At 46.0% G+C, this 18,126-nt stretch overlaps 1 protein-coding gene across 1 annotated transcript in view; it reads left to right on the top strand.

Moving 5' to 3' along the window:
* Window positions 1–18,126, top strand: part of FSTL4 (follistatin like 4) — a 443,193-nt gene that overhangs the window by 413,100 nt on the left and 11,967 nt on the right. The window contains exons 8-12 of the mRNA XM_065874776.1: window positions 96–257; window positions 641–775; window positions 1,703–1,729; window positions 4,969–5,087; window positions 9,385–9,534. Coding sequence (XP_065730848.1) covers window positions 96–257; window positions 641–775; window positions 1,703–1,729; window positions 4,969–5,087; window positions 9,385–9,534 — 593 coding nt within the window. The remainder of the gene's footprint in view (window positions 1–95; window positions 258–640; window positions 776–1,702; window positions 1,730–4,968; window positions 5,088–9,384; window positions 9,535–18,126) is intronic.

The raw sequence follows: 18,126 nt of genomic DNA, 5'->3' as shown, positions 1-18,126 counted from the left end.
TCTCGGCTCAGCCCTCTGGGCAGGGTCTCAGAGTTGGACCACAGGCCTGAGGCAGGTGAAGGCCTGTTCTCACCAGCACTAATTCTCACCCACAGTGCCACCCGTCATCCGTGTCTATCCAGAGACCCAGGCACAGGAACCCGGAGTGGCAGCTAGCCTGAGATGTCACGCAGAGGGCATTCCTATGCCCAGAATCACTTGGCTAAAAAATGGCATGGATGTCTCAACCCAGATGTCGAAACAGCTTTCCCTTTTAGGTAAGAGCTCCGCTCGGTGTCTCTGTGCCATTTTTCCCATCAAGTTCAAGCTGACGCTCTCCCCAGGAATGGAAATGAGAGGAGTGATTTGTTTCTAAGTCAGACGTTCGGGGAGCAAACAGATATCTCCCCGTTTCCCTGCTCTCTGGACTCACACAGATCTTTGGGAGCACAATGATGAGACGCTGTCAATCAGGTCCCAGGTCACCTGCAGTTCATTTCTGCTGTTCCAGCCCTTCCTGGGCATATATCAGGGTACTGGCTGCCCTCAGCCCTGCTGAGGGGCTGTGCTTTTAACCGCAACACTCTCAATAGAAGGGAGAAGGGAGGAAGGATGGAGGTCCCAGCTGAACAGGCCGCCCTGAGCACTGTCCCTCCTACAGCCAATGGGAGCGAACTCCACATCGGCAGTGTTCGGTATGAAGACACAGGGGCGTATACCTGCATTGCCAAAAATGAAGTGGGCGTGGACGAAGATATTTCCTCCCTCTTCATCGAAGACTCGGCTAGAAAGACCCGTGAGTCCACGCGTGCCTTTGAGCTCCTCACTGAGCTGGTTGGGGGATGTTGGGTGGCAAGGGCCACAGCCACCAATCATGAGCCCCTGGAGACAGGGGTAAACCTCTTATCCTTCTGTGCTCAAAGCTGGGGACAGAGGGTGGCCAGAGGTGGGTAGACCTTCCCTGTAAGCCTAGACAACTCTGGAGGCATAGACAGGGAAACTCTCTGGACAGCAGACAGAACCCAGGACCACAAGGAAGCTCGTATATCATATCCCCAGTTCTGCCTCCTACTTGCTCTGTCCCTCATCCACAAGAGTGTTCATGCTAACCGCGCACCAGCTGCTGCTGCCCATCCACGGCCCAGGAACTGGCCTGTGCCCTCACACACCTGTCTTTACTCCAGGGATTGTTGCCCACCAGGGGCGCTAAGCAGGCTCTCCCTCGTAGCTACTGCTCCCCAAGAGACCCTGCAAGGTTGATTTCATGGATATGGGTGTTGGACATGGTCTCTTTCCCTTGATCAAAGGCTCTAAGCTGAGTCTTTATCATCAAGGGAGAAAATCAGAAGTATTGCAGATGGTCTTCCTAGGGAGGATCCTAGCAGAAAACCAGCCTGCTCCTGGAAGTAGTCCAGGAGGTCTGGGAGAGACGTTGCTTGCTCTTTATCATCCACAGAAGAGGAGAGTCCCATTAGCTTCTGTGATCCTGGAACCTGATTCATTAGGAACCAAAAGGGTCCTGAGCCCTGGAAGCATTTGTCCACGTCCAGCGTCCCCCCTCAGTATTGCTGGGGCCATGAGTGGTGCAGGTTCTAAACATGATGGACTAGATACCAGTATGTTTATGAACTGAATCACTACAAGGAAGGTTCTGAAGTTGCTTTCTTCTTTTTTTTCCTTCCCTCCATCACATTCCTGCTTTCACCGTTCTCTGATGCTGCAGTTGCAAACATTCTATGGCGAGAAGAAGGTACCAAGCTTTCTTATTCTGTGTCGTGCCTGTGATCACGTGTGTTCATGGTTCCATAACAGGCCATCTTTCCATAAGCCAACAGCTTTTCCAGACATCAAGCAGTCCCCACAGGTGGGGTCCACGGGTCAAATCAGATGGGAGCGGGGGAAGTCCATGTCAAAATCAAGTGGCCCACTTGAGGCAGATTTAAACTTATTAGTGTCTTTAACGGACATTAGACGATTAGAATTTTTAAAACGAAAGTTTCCATTTAAAGCAATTTTGAAACCTCCACTGAGGCCAGCTTCTTGGCAGGGGTCCTGGTCAGAGCTGGGCCTTAAACTTTTTTCCAGTAACTGATACCGGTGTTGGGGTTTAGTGTATACTTTGAGGAAATGCCAAATAAAAAAGCTACCATGATTTCTGTAAATGTATGTTTACATGTATATTTCTAAATGAATGGGTTTTTAAATTTTGTATCTAACAATCTGTGGCTATTGGGTTGGGCCATACAAAATTGCCATTTTTGTATATCAAAAATGGTCTGATAACACGGCTCCAAAAATAGCGGGCACATGTGGGCACTGGGTTAAAGAGCCCGAGTCACTCTGTGGGGTGTACGTGCATTCGTGGACCCCAACCCTACCTATGAACCCCTACACCAGAGAGTCCAAATCCCCTGAGGTAACTTATTCTCCAGCTAGGTGGACAGAGGGACGGTATGAGAAGCAGCAGAAAGCACCATGCAATTTCGGGGCTAAGCGCTAAATTTCCTCCTTTAAAACCCGTCATATTTCCTCATGTTTTTTCCTTAAGAACTTCCATGTTACCTACAGTCTAGCATATGCACGCATACACGCACTCAGAGTAATTTCCTGAATGTCAGGCACAAATGCTCACACAGTAAGTCTGGGAGCAAAACAAAGGCAGAGGCCGGAAAATGAGGGATTGCTGCCAATGGGCTTGAGGAATCCTCAGGAGGAAAGTCAGAGCGGCAGTTGCTAATCATGGACAGTGGTCCCTCGACGCCACCTGAACTTAGTCCCTAGGCCACAGTGCACACAGAGAGCTTTGGCTCTGTGTCTTTAAATGGTGTTTTCTAAGGGGTGTTTCCAAATTTCAAAAGTGGAGACCTGCAGAGAATGCAGGAGGCCCTGGAAAGTGTTAAATGCAGCTCTGGAGGCCCAAAGGCCAACTTAAGACCCACAGCTGCCTCGGGGCTTTAGGCTGGCTGGTGCTGCACTAATATTGGACAACCCAGCAGCGAACAAACTCCATCACGCCTGGACAGCTAGCTGCTCACACCCCTCCCTGCTCAAACTCCAGGCCTGGAGGTAGGGAAATACAGAAGCAAAAGCAAAGAAGCCAGCAGGGCCCCAGGGCGCTGTCAGCTCTCAATAGGAACAGTGAAATGATGGGTGCGCAGAAGCAGGGAAAGCTCCTGTGTGCCCCCTTGGTCAAGCTAATCACGAGCAGGACCTTCCAGGGGCTGGCTCGTGAGGCCAGCTCTCTGGAAGTCAGTTATTTGTGGAGCAAGGCCTTGTTGAGCCTCACGTCGCACTGTCGACTGTGACAAGGCCCGGTGCTCAGCCTGCAGTGTAACCACAGCTGCAAAGCCCACGTGGGCTCTACTGAGCTTTCCGTCTCATGTGGGTTCTTCCAGCTACTGATTTTCCAAAAACCTTGGGAGGCTATTGCGGGGTCTGTGGTCTTACAGGGACTTTGACCCCCTCTGGCCCCTACAGGTTTGAGTGAGAGAAGCGTGCCCAGGTGAGAGTGTACAGAAGAGAAAGTCCTCCTGGAGACAGGATAGACTGGGGTCAGAGCGAATGTGTGCTACCTAGCCCACTCCAAACAGTGGGCGGCCGTGTAGGAGGCGCTGGCCTGCTTCATCTGGCTCTCAGGACAGGCTGCCCAGCACCCCAGGATTCCCACTGGGACTTATGCAGTGCTCCTAGATGCTCCCAGTTTCTGAGAGGCTGGCGTCTAGCTGTCTTTAGTGGCAGGAGCCCTCCTGCCCAGAGCCCCTCTCAGCACAGAACCAGAGGCAGGTGAGGCTGTGTCACACAGTCAGGGACCTCTGTCCACACTGGGAACCACAGGCTCTGGTGAAAATGACCTGCAGAGCCCCTGAAAGCAAGTGGAACGGTGATTCCTATTTGCCTGTTTCATTGTTTTCTAACTCACTAAAAACTTACCCAGCTAGTCAGTTAAGTCAGTACACTGGTTTTCTCAGCATGACTGGAAAGAGAGAATTTTCCACATCGCTAATTCTCTTAGAATTCATAGCAATCTTTTCAATGTTTTACCTTCAGATGAAATGAAGGGAAGGAGGGCGGGGAGGGGAGAAAGAGGGAGAACTCTAGACCTTACCCACCCTTGTGCCATGTGGACCTTTTATGGAGAGCAGGGTGAAGGGACAGAGCCCAGGGCTGGGGCTCGGGGTCTAACCCCCGCTTGGGCACAAAGGCACATGGCCTCAACCAAGCCCCTCCCCATCTTGGACCTCAGGTTCTTTGTCTTTAAAATAAGGAGGCTGAACTAACTTGTCCCCAAGGCCCCTTCTCTGCTGGTCTAAGGAGATTTCTCCCCAGACGGTCCTGGGCTGGGATGGGGGTACAGGCAGGTGGCCGAACCAGGCTGTGGGCTCCGTCGCCTGGCCTGGGGCTGCTGTAGGGAAACTGGTAGGGCAGATGTTGGAGCAAACTGTCTTGAAGGAAGGGCCTCGGGCACAGACAGGCCCGGTTTGGACAAAGGAATACCAGCCACAGCTTGCTCAGGCCCTCACATCCCGGGTAGCGGCACTGTACGTAAATGTGTTTAAAAAAAAGAAAAGCCTTTGCTTCTTGGCATCACCTGATCCATTCTGATTTGACTGGTTGACAAGAACCACGGGAGACTTTGCCTTTCGGAACAGAAAAGGTCAAGTGTATGTCAAAGCCAAGGCTATCACTTATTTGAAAACTTGGGCTGGTGGCCAGCCCTGGATGACCTGGCACAGGTACGCGTGTCTGGGAGGACAGCCTGGGGATTGCAGAGCCCTCGGTGTACATATTGATTCGCAGCCCTCGGGCACTCGCTCCCCACACACCGCCTGCTCGTCTCTCTTCACCCCACCTCGACCAGGCCTTGCACTCTGTGCCTGTATCAGACGCAGCCAAACTGTAGGTTTCATCTGTGCCTGATGTGATGTGTGACCCTGCCTGGGGACCAACTGCTAGGAGGGGCCTAAGTAGGGCTGTGCTTGCTCCTCGCAGGCCTCAGTGTGGGAAACATGTTCTACATCTTCTCCGACGATGGCATAATCATCCTGCACCCAGTGGACTGTGAGATCCAGAGGCACCTCAAACCCACAGAGAAGATCTTCATGAGCTACGTAAGTGTCTGTGCCTGGGGCACATCCACCTCACACACAGCATCCTGAGAGGCAGCCTTTCACCATGTGTGCCACTTGATTTCTTAAATTCCATTTGCTACATGTGATGTGGCTCCAGATGTGGTTCGAGGCTAAGGAAGGAGCACATGAGGCTTAAACTCTCACTCCTTCCTCCAGCGGCCACTTCCATGCACTGAGCCTGAGGGGAGGCCCAGGGCGGACAGATGGGTTCCTGGCCTCTGCGAGTTCACAGTCAAATGACGGAAACAGAAGTGTGAACAGACAGCTGCCAAACAAGTGCTGCTAGAAGGATGTGTAGGGTGCACTGGAGCATTGAGAAGAGAGGCCTCTCCAGACCTTGGGGGACAAAGTCAGAGAAGGCTCCTGGGGCAGGTGATGCCTGGACTCAGCTGTGAAGAACAAGTGGGAATTGGTGATGGGTTTCGAGAGGAAATGTCATGAATATGGAGCACAGAGGCATAGAACATCAGGTCACATTCAGGGAACCGCAAATATTCTCTATGCCTGGAGGGACGAATGGATGTGGGGAGGGACGAATGGATGTGGGAAGGGCCTCAGATTCAGGATGACAGTAGGTAAGGGTCAAAGCTGAGGAGTTCTCATGGGAAGCACTGAAGAACTTCAAGTGAAGGATGGCCAGGATCAGGGTGCTTTGGGACCTGTGCAGGGCCTCACGGCGGGTAATGATCAGAAGGGTTGCACTAGAAACACAGAAGGGGGTGAAGAGGCTGTTGTGATCACCCAGGTGAGGGCGGTGACCTGGGTTAAGCCAGTGGTGGTGGGAATGGGAAGCACTGAGTAGATTTTAGAGCTTGGAGGCCCTCAGTGGCCTCCAGGGAACAGGGGAGAGAGCTTGAAATGTGTGAATGGCCCACGCATCAGAGCTGCCGTGAACAAATAAGAGGCCAGGTAAAAAGTGGCAACGTGACATGCAGTGGGCAGAGGCAAAAGAGATGATTGCGGGTAGCAGGTCCAGAAAAACCCTTCCAACCCTCAAGACCCAGCTGTCAGGAGGCGTCCTCCAGAGCTGTGCTTCCCCGCCCCACGGCTCCGTCCCTCCCACTGGTATCCCACATGGTGTTGTGTTGTGGGGTGTCTGACCTCTTCTACTAATCCCTAGCGACTTGGAGGTGGAAGTATGGCATTAATCCAAGAGTCATCTAAAAGCCCCCACGTGCCCTCCCCTTGAAGACGGACAGTGGATAAACTGGGACACAGTCACGGGCTTGGAGCTAATGGAGCAAGTGGGCCTGGCCCAGACAAGTTCCTGAAACGAGTGTGTTGCCTTGCTGTCCTGGCCGGTGGTGCGCCTCAGAGTGTCGCATTTCTCACATTTGCAACTTGGGAGCAGCTGTTTTCCAGGCTATTTCCTTTGAATGAATCATGTTTTAAAGTATGACCTCTGATAAGTTTTCCCTCCACGTGATAGCCACAAAACCATCGAGAAAGAGTGGTCCTAGTTAATTTCCAGCAGTTAGGTTTGAATAATTGTAACCCACCACATCGGCACTAATTTCTCATATATTTGCGATAACCTAACCTGTAGCTTGTAGGGGACATCTCTCAAATGCTAACCAGGGCTCAGTTTTCCGAAGAAACTAGTACAAGACACAGTAAGAGAGGTCTTGTAGGCATTTCAGGCAACACAAGACCTCCGTGAGCTATGGAACAGTCCCAAATAACATTGTCCTCATCTAAAAAATGTCTAGAATGTCACAGGAGGGTTACAATGAGCTGACCCTCTTTCTAAAGTGCTGAGTGAGTAGGAGGTTGGCATCTCATCTCCGGCCCCTCTGCTGGATGAGATGTCCACTTTGCCCAGCAGGAAGTGGCAGGATTAATAGGTAAGGGCACAGGCTTTAGAACAGGATCTGCACAGGTGGGTTCAGGTCCCACCTCTGTCACTTAGCAGTCTAAGTGGCTTTAGAAAAGTGACTTAACCCCTCTAAGCCTCCGTTTTCTCACAGGCATATTGGGGTTATTGTGAGGATTAAGTGTGATGACAGAGAGTGGCAAGTGTAAAAGGAGAAAGACCTGTTTCAAAGCTATTGCAGCCATTTAGGAAAGAAACGGGGCTGGAGATGGAAAGTAGAAGAACTCCGAGATTTAGGAGGCAATCTCTGTAGTCCTCGATGACTAATTCACAGTGACTTGTGTGGGAGAAGGAAGAATCAAAGATGGTGTTCCTGCTTTGGACTTGGCTGACCAGATGGTGATGAGGACCCAGAGGAGGAGCAGGGATGGAGCGAGGACCGGTTCAGATGTGGATGGTTGTGTATGAGGTGACTGTAGGGGAACCACATGGGAACTGGGGAAGGTGGTTCTGAGCTAAAGACACAGATCTGGGAGCCATCAGCATGAGGGTACTGACGAAAGCCCGGATGGGAGACCCGATCGCCAAGGGTGCACGTGAGTGATTTGAGTCGGGCGCCTAGCACAGAACCCTGGGAGGCATCAGCAGTTTAGGGGCAGATGTACCGAGAGGAACCACAAAGGTTGAGACAGTGTTGGACAAGAGCCATGAGGAGAAACATGAGAATGTGTATCATGGAAGACTAAGGGAAAAGAAGGTCCCCCTTTCTCTCATTTATTCATTCAACAGATATATTTTAGGCACCAATTCTGTGTGAGGCGCTTTACTGGGTGCTAAGAGTATGGCAGTGAGCCCAACAAACAGTGTGCTCTCAAGGTGCTTACTATCTGGTGAAAAAAGAAAGACTAAACATAGGTAGACAAACAAACGCAGAAGGTCAAGTGGTAGATGAGAAACGCAGCAAGGTGAGGCAGTGAGGATGCCGGGGCGCTAAGCTAGGTGAGACCAGAGAGGGTGTCTCAAGAAGACGACATGTAAGCTGACACCCAAAGGACATGAGGAAATAAACCAGGTAGACATCTGACGAACAGCCAGCTACACAGGCCCTGGTGCAGGAGGGCGGCGTGAGTGCAGAAGAGCAAGCATGCCGTGTGCACAGAATGGATGGGAAAAGGAGAAAAAAGGCAGAGATGGGCAGAGGAGCCAGAGTGTTCAGGGCCTAGTTGGCTTCAGGGAAGACTTGGACCCTGTTCTGAGCAAGAAAGAATGTTACTGTGGTGGAGGGAGTTGAGCTGACTTGTATTTCACAGTGATCCCTGTGGTTTCTGTGTCAAGAACAACTAGCAGGAGGCCAGGGTGGAATCAAGGAGCACAGTCTGAATGCTGTAGCGGTTACTCAACGGACAGATGTGGCTTGAGCCAAGGTGACAGAGGTGGCAGTGATCAGAACGTTTAATTCTGAATATATTCTTGAAGGTAAAACTGAAATGATTTTTGATGCATTGGATGAAGGCTGAGGGCATGGGGAGAGAAAGCAGTCAAAGATGACCTGAAAGGTTTGGTCTAAGGAATTAAAACAAGGGAGCTGCCATTTATTTGAGTGGAATGAGCGGGATTGGGAGGCAAAATTGAGAGTTGATTTTGGACTTATACATTTGAGATGTAAATTAAATAGCCAAGTAGACCTAGGAAGTGGCTAAGTCTGGAGTTCCGAGAAGAGGACTGAGCTAAAGATATGAATTTGGGAGTTGTAAGCACGTAGATTGTGTCTAAAGTCATAGGCGTGGTTAACAAAGATTAGCGAAGGGAGTGGATTTTAGAGAAGTCGTCCAGGAGCAAACTCTGAGCATCCTGGCATCTAGAGATCAGCAAACATAGTAGGACTGAGCAACAGAGAAGGATCAGCCACTGGGGAGGATGGAGGGAAAAGAACCAAGGAGTAGTCAAGACGCTGTCAGATGATGCCCCAAGTTCAAATAAAATGATGGCAGAGCTTAAATGTAATAACTGAGAAGTCAGCCTGGAGCTCGGTAAGAACACCACCAGCTCTGTGCTGAGGACTAGAGCCAGAGGATTAAGGAGCTTGTGAGAGGTGAGGAAGCTGAGAGTGCATAGGTAACTCCTTCAGGAGTCTGGTCATTGACAGAAGTTGTTTATACGATGGATGGGGATGAGGAAAGGGAGAAGGTAGCTCACAAGAGTAGAATAACACGGACCACGCAGCTGCTGACTGAGAGGCCGGCAAAGGGAGTTACAGCCTCAGTAAGAGCGGGAGGAGGTGAAAGATGAACGAACGTGGAGTGAAAACCTGGTGATGCGGGAGGGCTCACGTGCCGTACTCTTTGGACGTGAAGAATTCTGAGAGAGGAAGAAAGGGACAGAGCAGGGTCGGGGAGAGGGAACCCAGCAATGATGGGGGAACAGGAAATTAAGAAGACATATGGCAACCTATCTCCTTTACAGGAAGAAATCTGTCCTCAAAGGGAAGGAGGCGCCACCCAGCCCTGCCAGTGGGCCTCAGCAGTGAATGTCAGGCACCGCTACATCTACGTGGCCCAGCCCACGCTGAGCAGAGTCCTCGTGGTCGACGTGCAGGCCCAGAAAGTCCTCCAGGTACATCTCTCTGAGGGAGGGGGGAGCTTCCAGTTGTGGGGCACAGCCGGCCACATCCTTCTTTGTTTTCCACACACTCCCCAGCTCCTAGGAGAGGTGGTCAGAAGTTGGAGGGAGCAAAGAAGATTCATGTGCATTTTTCATCAAGTATTTATCGCCTACTGCATGCCAAACTTTGGTCTAGGTGCTTGGAAAACAGCCACGAATGAGCAAGTCCTAGAAATTATATTCTAGCTGGGGAGACAGACCATAAATCAGAATTTTAGGGAGCTATAGATGGTAAGAGCTATTTACAGGTTGAAAGGGACAGAGGAACTGGAAGACTCTTTTTAAGTGGGCCTCACTCTGGAAGTGAACAGAATCTGAGATCTGAATGCCAGGTGGGACTCCTGCTCTGGGAGCAGAGGGAAGGCCAGTGGGACTGGAGCACAGCCAGGAAGGGGAGAGTAGGATGTGGCGAAGTCAGGGGTAAACAAAGGCCAGTGAGGTAGCCAGACATTCAGGTGTTTTAATTAGGGGAGTCACATAATCTGACATTTTTAAAGAGTCAATCTGCTGCTCAGTTAAGGGCAGACTGGAAGATAGAACAGAGATACTGGTCACTGAAATAATCTGGGCAAGATGATGACAGCAGTGGAGGTGGTAAGAAGCTATCAAAGTCTTGCTATATTTTAAATGTAGACCCCAAAAGATTTTCTGCTCGATTGAATGTAAGGTTTGAGGGGAAGGACTCATAATAATTGTAATTAATAATAATTTAAGCAACTGTAGAATGGTGACGCCATTTACTATGTGTGGTGGGATGAATAATGGCCCCCAAGATGTCCACATCCTAATCCTCAGAACCTATGAATGTCACCTTATACAGCAAAAGGGATTTTGCAGGTACGATTAAGATTTTTTTTTACTTTTCTTTATTGGCATATAGTTGATTTACAATGTTGTGTTCATTTCTGCTGTACGGCAAAGTGAATCAGTCATACATATATCCGCTTTTTTTTAAGACTCTTTTCCCATATAGGTCATTATAGAGTACTGAGTAGAGTGCCCTGTGCTACACAATAGGTCCGTATTAGTTGTCTATTTTATCTATAGTAATGTGTGTATGTCATTCCCAATCTCCCAATTTATCCCTCCCCCACTCTTTCCCCCCCGGTAACCGTAAGTTTGTTTTCTACATCTGTGACTCTATTTCTATTTTGTAATAAGTTCATTTGTATCATTTTTTTAGATTCCACATGTAAGTGATATCATATGATATTTGTCTTTCTGTCTGACTTACTTCACTTAGTATGAGGATCTCTAGGTCCATTCATGTTGCTGCAAATGGCATTATTTCGTTCTTTTTTATGGCTGAGTAATATTCCATTGTGTGTGTGTCTGTGTCTGTGTCTGTGGGTATCACATCTTCTTTTTCCACTCCTCTTTCGATGGACATTTAGGCTGCTTCCATGTCTTGGCTATAGTAAATAATGCTACAATGAACACTAGGATGCATGGATCTTTTCAAATTATGGTTTTCTCCAGATATATGCTCAGGAGTGGGATTGCTGGATCATATGGTAACTGTTTTTAGTTTTTTAAGGAAACTCCATACTGTTCTCCATAATGGCTGTACCAATTTACATTCCTACCAACAGTGTAGAAGGGCTTCCTTTTCGCCACACCCTCTCCAGCATATATTGTTGGTAGACTTTTTGATGATGGCCATTCTGACTGGTGGGAGGTGATATATCATTGTAGTTTTGATTTGCACTTCTCTAATAATTAGTGATGTTGAGCAGCTTTTCACATGCTTTTTGGCCACCTGTATGTCTTCTTTGGAGAAATGTCTATTTAGGTCTTCTGACCCATTTTTGATTGGGTTGTTTGTCTGATATTGAGCTGCATGAGCTGTTTGTATATTTTGGAGATTGAGTCCTTGTCAGTTGCTTCGTTTGCAAATATTTTCTCCCATTTTGTGGGTTGTCTTTTCGTTTTGTTTACGGTTTCCTTTGCTGTGAAAAAGCTTTAGAGTTTCATTAGGTCCCATTTGTTTATTTTTCTTTTTATTTTCATTACTCTCGGATCAAAAAAGGTCTTGCTGCAGTTTATGTCAAAAAGCATTCTGCCTATGTTTTCCTCTGACAGTTTTAGTGTCTGGCCTTACATTTAGGTCTTTAATCCATTTTGAGTTTATTTTTGTGTATGGTGTTTGAGAATGTTCTAATTTCATTATTTTACATGTAGCTGTCCAGTTTTCCTAGCACCACTTTTGAAGAGACTGTCTTTTCTCCATTGTATGTTCTTGCCTCCTTTCTCATAGATTAGGTGGCCATAGGTGTGTGGGTTTATCTCTGGACTTTCTATCTTGTTCCATTGATCTATATTTCTAGTTTTGTGCCAATACCATACTGTTTTGATGACTGTAGCTTTGTAGTATGGTCTGAAGTCAGGGAGTCTGACGCCTTCAGCTCTGTTTTTCTTTCTCAAGATTGCTTTGCCTATTTGGGGTCTTTTGAGGTTCCATGCAAATTGTAAACATTTTTGTTCAAATTAAGGATTTTTAAATGGGGAGTTATCCTGGATTATCTGGGCAAGCCCTTACTGCAAGCACAAGTATCCTCATAAGAGGGAGGCAGGAAAAAAATGTGACAACATAGAAGGAGGAGGCAGTTTAAGGACTAGAGCAGGTTTGCTACACTGCTGGCTTTGAAGATTGGAGGGAGAGGCCATAAGCCAAGGAATGCAGCTCTAGGGGCTAGAAAAAGCAAGGAAATGCATTCTCCCTTAGAGCCTCTAGAGGGAGCACTACCTTGCATACATATTTATTCTGCCAGTGAGATTAATTTTGGACTTCTGTCCTTCAGAACTGTAAGAGAATAAGTTTGTGTTGTTTTAAACCACCAAGTTTGTGGCAATGTTACTGCAGCAATAGGAAGCTAATACACTCTGATAGAGGCTTTGAGCAAGGCAGGGGATACAAGTCATGAAGCAGAGACGGGAAAATTAGTAATTCAGCTTTAGATTTGTTAAGCTTGAGCTGCCATTTTATATATATATACATATGTAATTGGATAAATAGGTCTGGAGTCAAAGGAGAGGTCTAGGCTGGAGATATGAATATGGGCATCATCCCCATGTGAACTGTGTTAAATCCAGTTAACTGGAGGGAAGTACAGATAGAAAAGAGGTCAAGGTTGGAGCCTTGAAGTATTCCAACACTTAAAGATCAGGAATGACAGAGGAAGACAACAAAGGAGACCAAGAAGGAGTAGCCTGAAAGGTAGGAAGAAAAATGAGGAGAGGGTGGTGTTCCACAAGCCAAGAAAAGAGCTTTTTAAGGGAGAGTTAGTGGCCAGTGGTGTCAAAGGTTGCTGAAAGCATTTGTATGTTATGAAGACTGAGAACTAACCATCTGATTTGGTACCACATGGATCACCTTGGCGGGAACAGATAGGACTATAATGGCAGAATGCAAGCCTGAGGGGGTGGATTCAAGTTAGAATCAGAGGGAGTAGAGATGGTGAATATAGACAACTATTTTCAGGGGTTTTACTATAAATATGAGAAAAAGTAGACAAATGAGGCAGTAGCTGGAAGAGGATGCTGAAGAAACTTTTAGAATAGGTGATATTACAGCATTTGTATGCTAATGGGAAAAACTTCTCCCACAATTCTTCCCTTTCTTCTGCATCATCGAAGTAGGCAGTAGTCAGTGGAATCCAGATCATACAAGTAGATATGCTAGCCTAAGATAAAAGCACATTCTTTCAACATAACAGGAAGAAATAGAAAGTATTCAGGCACAGGTACAAATAGGTGATACAATTGGTGATAGCTGGATGACCTTCTCTTCTGGTTGCCTTTATTTCCTCAGTGAAATGAGAAGGAAAATTATCACCAAGGCTGGAGGTCTAAGGAAAGAGGTAAGAGTTGGATGTGAGATTGAACTGACCAGGGAAATGTGATAGGACTGCAGGGCAATAGTGAAGGCCCACTTAAGGATGATGGGTGCAAATGTAAAGTCAGACCAGTGAGGAGGGTTGTATCTTTTTTTCCCAGGAATGCTCAGCTGCCCAGGTGCAGGATCATTGTTGGGAGAAAGTTGTATAAAAACCAGGGTTGTGGTTGTGGTTTCTCCTGAAAAATAGGAGACTTCCCAGCTATCTTTTTGTTATTGATTTCCCTGGCCAGAGAAAGTACTCTGAATAATTTCAGTCCTTTGAAATTTATTGAAGCTTGCTTTATAACTCAGCTTATCAACTTTCATAAATGTTCTATGTGCACTTTAAAAGAATATGTATTCTAATGTTTTAGGTAGATTTTACATATATGTCAAGTTGGTTTATTGTATTGTTCAGATATTCTAAGTGATTTTTTTGTCTACTTAGTCTACCAGCTGCTGAGAGGCATGTTGAAGTCTCCCACTGTGATTGTAGATTTAGTATCTTCCTGGGGGGGAAGACTTCTTTCTTCTTACAAAGTACCCCGCTTTATCTCTGGCAAAGCTTCTTGCCTGAAAGTCCATTCTGTCTAATATTAATATAGCTAAATCAGATTTATTTTGATTAGTGTTACCATGGTATAATTTTTCCATTCTTTCACTTTCAATCTTTCTATCTCATATACTTAAAAAGTGATCTCTTATAAAGCCACATGTATTTGGATTTTGGCTTGTATCTAGTTTAATAATCTTGATCTTTTACTTGGATTATTTGATCCATGTATTTTTGGTGTAATTATATGGTTATGTCTACCATCTTGCTGTTTTTTCATTTGACCTACCTCTTTATGTTGCTTTTTTCTTCTTTTAGCTTTCTTTTGGATTAATCAAACATTTTTGTTCTATTTCTCCCTCTGTTAGCTTGTTGTCCATGCATTCTTTTATCATTGTTGTTATTATTACCACCATAGAGATTACAACATGCATCCTTGCCTCAATACAGTCTCATACAAATTATTGCTTCACTTGCCCAATAATGATAGAACCTTAGAACATTTTAACTCCTTTAACCTTCCTCCTGCCTTTGGCACTATTGTGGGAATGAATTTGAATTCTACATGTAATTTAACCCCACAAGACATGACTATTATTATTATTTTGTACAGCTGATAGTCATTTACATTCACCCACATATTTACCTTTTCCATTGCTCTTTATTCTTTCCTGAAGTACATAGTTCGGTCTGGGATCATTTTCATTGTGACTGAACAAGTTTCTTTAATAGTTCTTTTAGTGCAGGTCTGCTGGCAAAAGATTCTCATAGTTTTTGTTTGTTTGAAAATTTGCCCTTTATTTGTAAAGGATATTTGCACTGGATATAGAGTGCTACATTGGCAGTTAAATTCTTTCTGCATTTTAAGATGCCGTTTCATTATCTTCCATTGTTTTTGTTAATAGGTCAACTGTCAGTCTTAATGTCTCTCTTTTGAAGATAATGCCTCTCTTTTTTCTCTCTGGCTACTTTCTAGATTTTCTCTTTGGTCTTTAGCAGTTTTACGTGCCCAGGTATGGTGTTCTTTGTATTTATTCTGATTTGGGGTTTTCAGAGGTTCTTAAATGTGTAGATTAATATCTTTAATCAGACTGGAAAATTCTCAACCATTATTTCTTCAAATATTCTGCTGCCTCATTCTCTCTCACCTCTTCCTTGGGAACTCTGAGAGAAAAAAAGTTAGACCTTTCCATTGTGTCCCACACATCTCTTTCACTCTCATTTTCCATCCTTTTTATCTCTTGTGGTTCGGTTTGGGCATATGCTATCAACTTGTCTTTCAGTTCAATAATCCTATATTCCACTGTGTCTAAGGTATATATAACAAAACCTATTTATTGAGATCTTAATTTCAGGTGTTGCATTTTTTCACTTTTAGAATTTCTGCTTAATTCCTTTTATATACACAATTTTTAAATTATTTTTTTATGGATCACCTGTGAGTCTGTTTCTGTTGTCTTTTTTATGTTGCTTTCAGTTATATAAGCTGTATCTTGGAATGCCTAGTAATTCCATATTACATTGTAGAGACTTTAAATGGCTGTCATCCACTGAAGAGGGTTTACCCTTTTCTCTGCTAGGAAGAGAGAGAGTATATGAATGAATCACTTTAATCAAGTACTAAGTTGAATCAAGGCTGAGTTGCAGCTTTCATAGTCAGTCTCTGATTCACTCCTAGTAGTAAGGTCTTTAAACTGAGAGCCTTGTGTGTTCTTCAGGACCTTTTCCCTTCCATGTCTTTGCTCCTTAGCATATTGAGACTGTGGAAAGCTCTGTTCTGAATGTAAGAGATTTTTGGTTTACGTTTTCAGTCTCCTACTCCGTACCACCTCAGTCAGAATGAGAATATGAAAAATGATTAGAGAAGCAGAAAGGAGAGATAATGCCTGCAGTCTAAACTTTGGGGAAGTTTGTGAAGAGGGCAGACAAATGGGATACCTGGAGGAGAATGTGTAATCAAGAGGGTTTTTAAAAGAGTGAGAGAGAACATATAAGAAACTAGAGATAGTGTCAGGATGGTATCATTACTGGTGAGAAAAGAAGCTCTGGGTAGAGGAAGACAGTGCCAGATCATAAAGCCTTTGGTAAATGAAGGGAAGCAGCCAGGATGAGAGGATCAAGGAAGAGTAGCTGGAGGTATGAACAAAGGACCTGGGGTATGTGAAGTGTAGGAAAACAGAAACAGCCTCTACTTGAGGCTTCAGGGCAGAGGAAGTTTTAATTAGAGCAAGAAAGTACAAGGAGGCTTCAAAGATGCTGATGACTGGAGAAGAAATATATTTCAGCAGGGACAGGCAAAATCAGGAGTTCAGATTTGTATAAAGTTGTGGTCATCGACAGAGGAATGAATTCTAAAGTCATCAGAGTATAATGGGTTATTTGAAGCCATGTATTGAATGAGCTCACCCAGGGAAAGGATATAGACAGAGACAAGGTCAAAGATGAAGACGGGGGACGTGCCACCATTTAGAAGTCAGGATGAGGAAGAGAAGCCAGGGAGATGGGAAGCTGAGTGAAGAAAATGTTTCCAGAAGGGAATGGTTAGCCATGTGGAATCTTGGTGAAATGTCAAGTTATAGGAGGACCACACAGTAATCTCTGAATTTGACATGAAGCTCTAGAGCAGTTCAGTGGAGTGGTGAAGACAAACAGTTAAGAGGAAGTGGTTTCAGGGACTCCATAGACATTTCTTTAGAGAAGTTTTAACCAGTGGGGGCAAAGATGGTTTTCCCCCAAGATCAGAAAGGCTAGAATATGGTGGACTGAAATTTCAGAAATTTGTTGACAAGGTTTAAGTTATGGTGGCTGCAGTGGGGAAGAGGTAAAGATCACTGAAACCAAGAAGGAACTGAGAAAGCAGGACTTTGAATGAAGGCACCAAAGTTGGGGACTCAGGGAGTGACAGAGAAAACAGAGCATCTTTAGTGAACAAAGGGAGTGACTAGAACTTTGGCCAATGCCAAAAAGAGCAGGGGTCATAGTGGCATAACAAAACAGAGTTTTGAAACTTATAAAACTACATTCTGAGAAGTAGAAAAGTCACCATTTGACAGGGCCACTGGGGAAGCTCTGTCCTCAGAAAATAGCAGTTTCAGTTACAGCAGTAGAAAAAGACTCTGCCTGATGCTACAGTCTGAGTCCCAGAGGCTCCAGGTGAATGATGTACCAGATAGAGTCTGCACGAAGTTAAGAGACAGACAGGTGATAATGGATGAGTTCAAAGTCAGTCTCAGATGACCCAGGAAGAAGAGCTAGAGAAGGATGCTGAGGGTTCAAGAGGCCCCAAAGGCTTACAGGAGAAGTGATGGGAGGGTCCTGAAGCTGATTCTTGAGTGGAAAACTGAAAAAAAAAAAAAAAAAAAAAAAAAAAAACCTCTGTGTTTAGGCTTTTGCCAAGATGGTCTGGGTACCCTTTAAGTAAGACATGCAAGAATTTTTTTTTTTTTTTGCGGTACACGGGCCTGTCACTGCTGCGGCCTCTCCCGCTGCGGAGCACAGGCTCCGGACACACAGGCCCAGCAGCCATGGCTCACAGGCCCAGCCACTCTGTGGCACGTGGGATCCTTCCGGACCAGGGCACGAACCCGCGTCCCCAGCATCGGCAAGTGGACTCTCAACCACTGTGCCACCAGGGAAGCCCAAGAATTTTTTTTTAAATAAATTTTTTATTTACTTTTTGGCTGTGTTGGGTCTTCGTTGCTGCACGCAGGCTTTCTCTAGTTGCGGCGAGCAGAGCCTACTCTTCCTTGCAGTGCGCAGGCTTCTCATTGCAGTGGCTTCTCTTGTTGCGGAGCGTGGGCTCAGTAGTTGTGGCACATGGGCTTAGCTGCTATACAGCATGTGGGATCTTCCCGGACCAGGGCTCAAGCCCATGTCCCCTGCACTGGCAGGCAGATTCTTAACCACTGCGCCACCAGGGAAGTCCCTGCAAGAAATTTTTAAAAGGAAGAACATTACTGACAACCAATTTTATGCCTCTGAAGACAAACCCAGAAGGGATGTTTCTACCCTGGGTTCCCAAACTGGCTCATTCTCAAGGCTGCTAGGCTGGCTTTCCACTCACCCAAGAGTGGCCTAGAAATGAATCAGCTTCTACAACAATGACCAACTTGTC

This window comes from Phocoena phocoena, chromosome 3 (assembly GCF_963924675.1).
Source record: "Phocoena phocoena chromosome 3, mPhoPho1.1, whole genome shotgun sequence".
Lineage (NCBI taxonomy): Eukaryota > Metazoa > Chordata > Mammalia > Artiodactyla > Phocoenidae > Phocoena > Phocoena phocoena.
The sequence above is the reverse complement of the archived record's forward strand: the minus strand, read 5'-3'. Positions and strand labels throughout refer to the sequence as shown.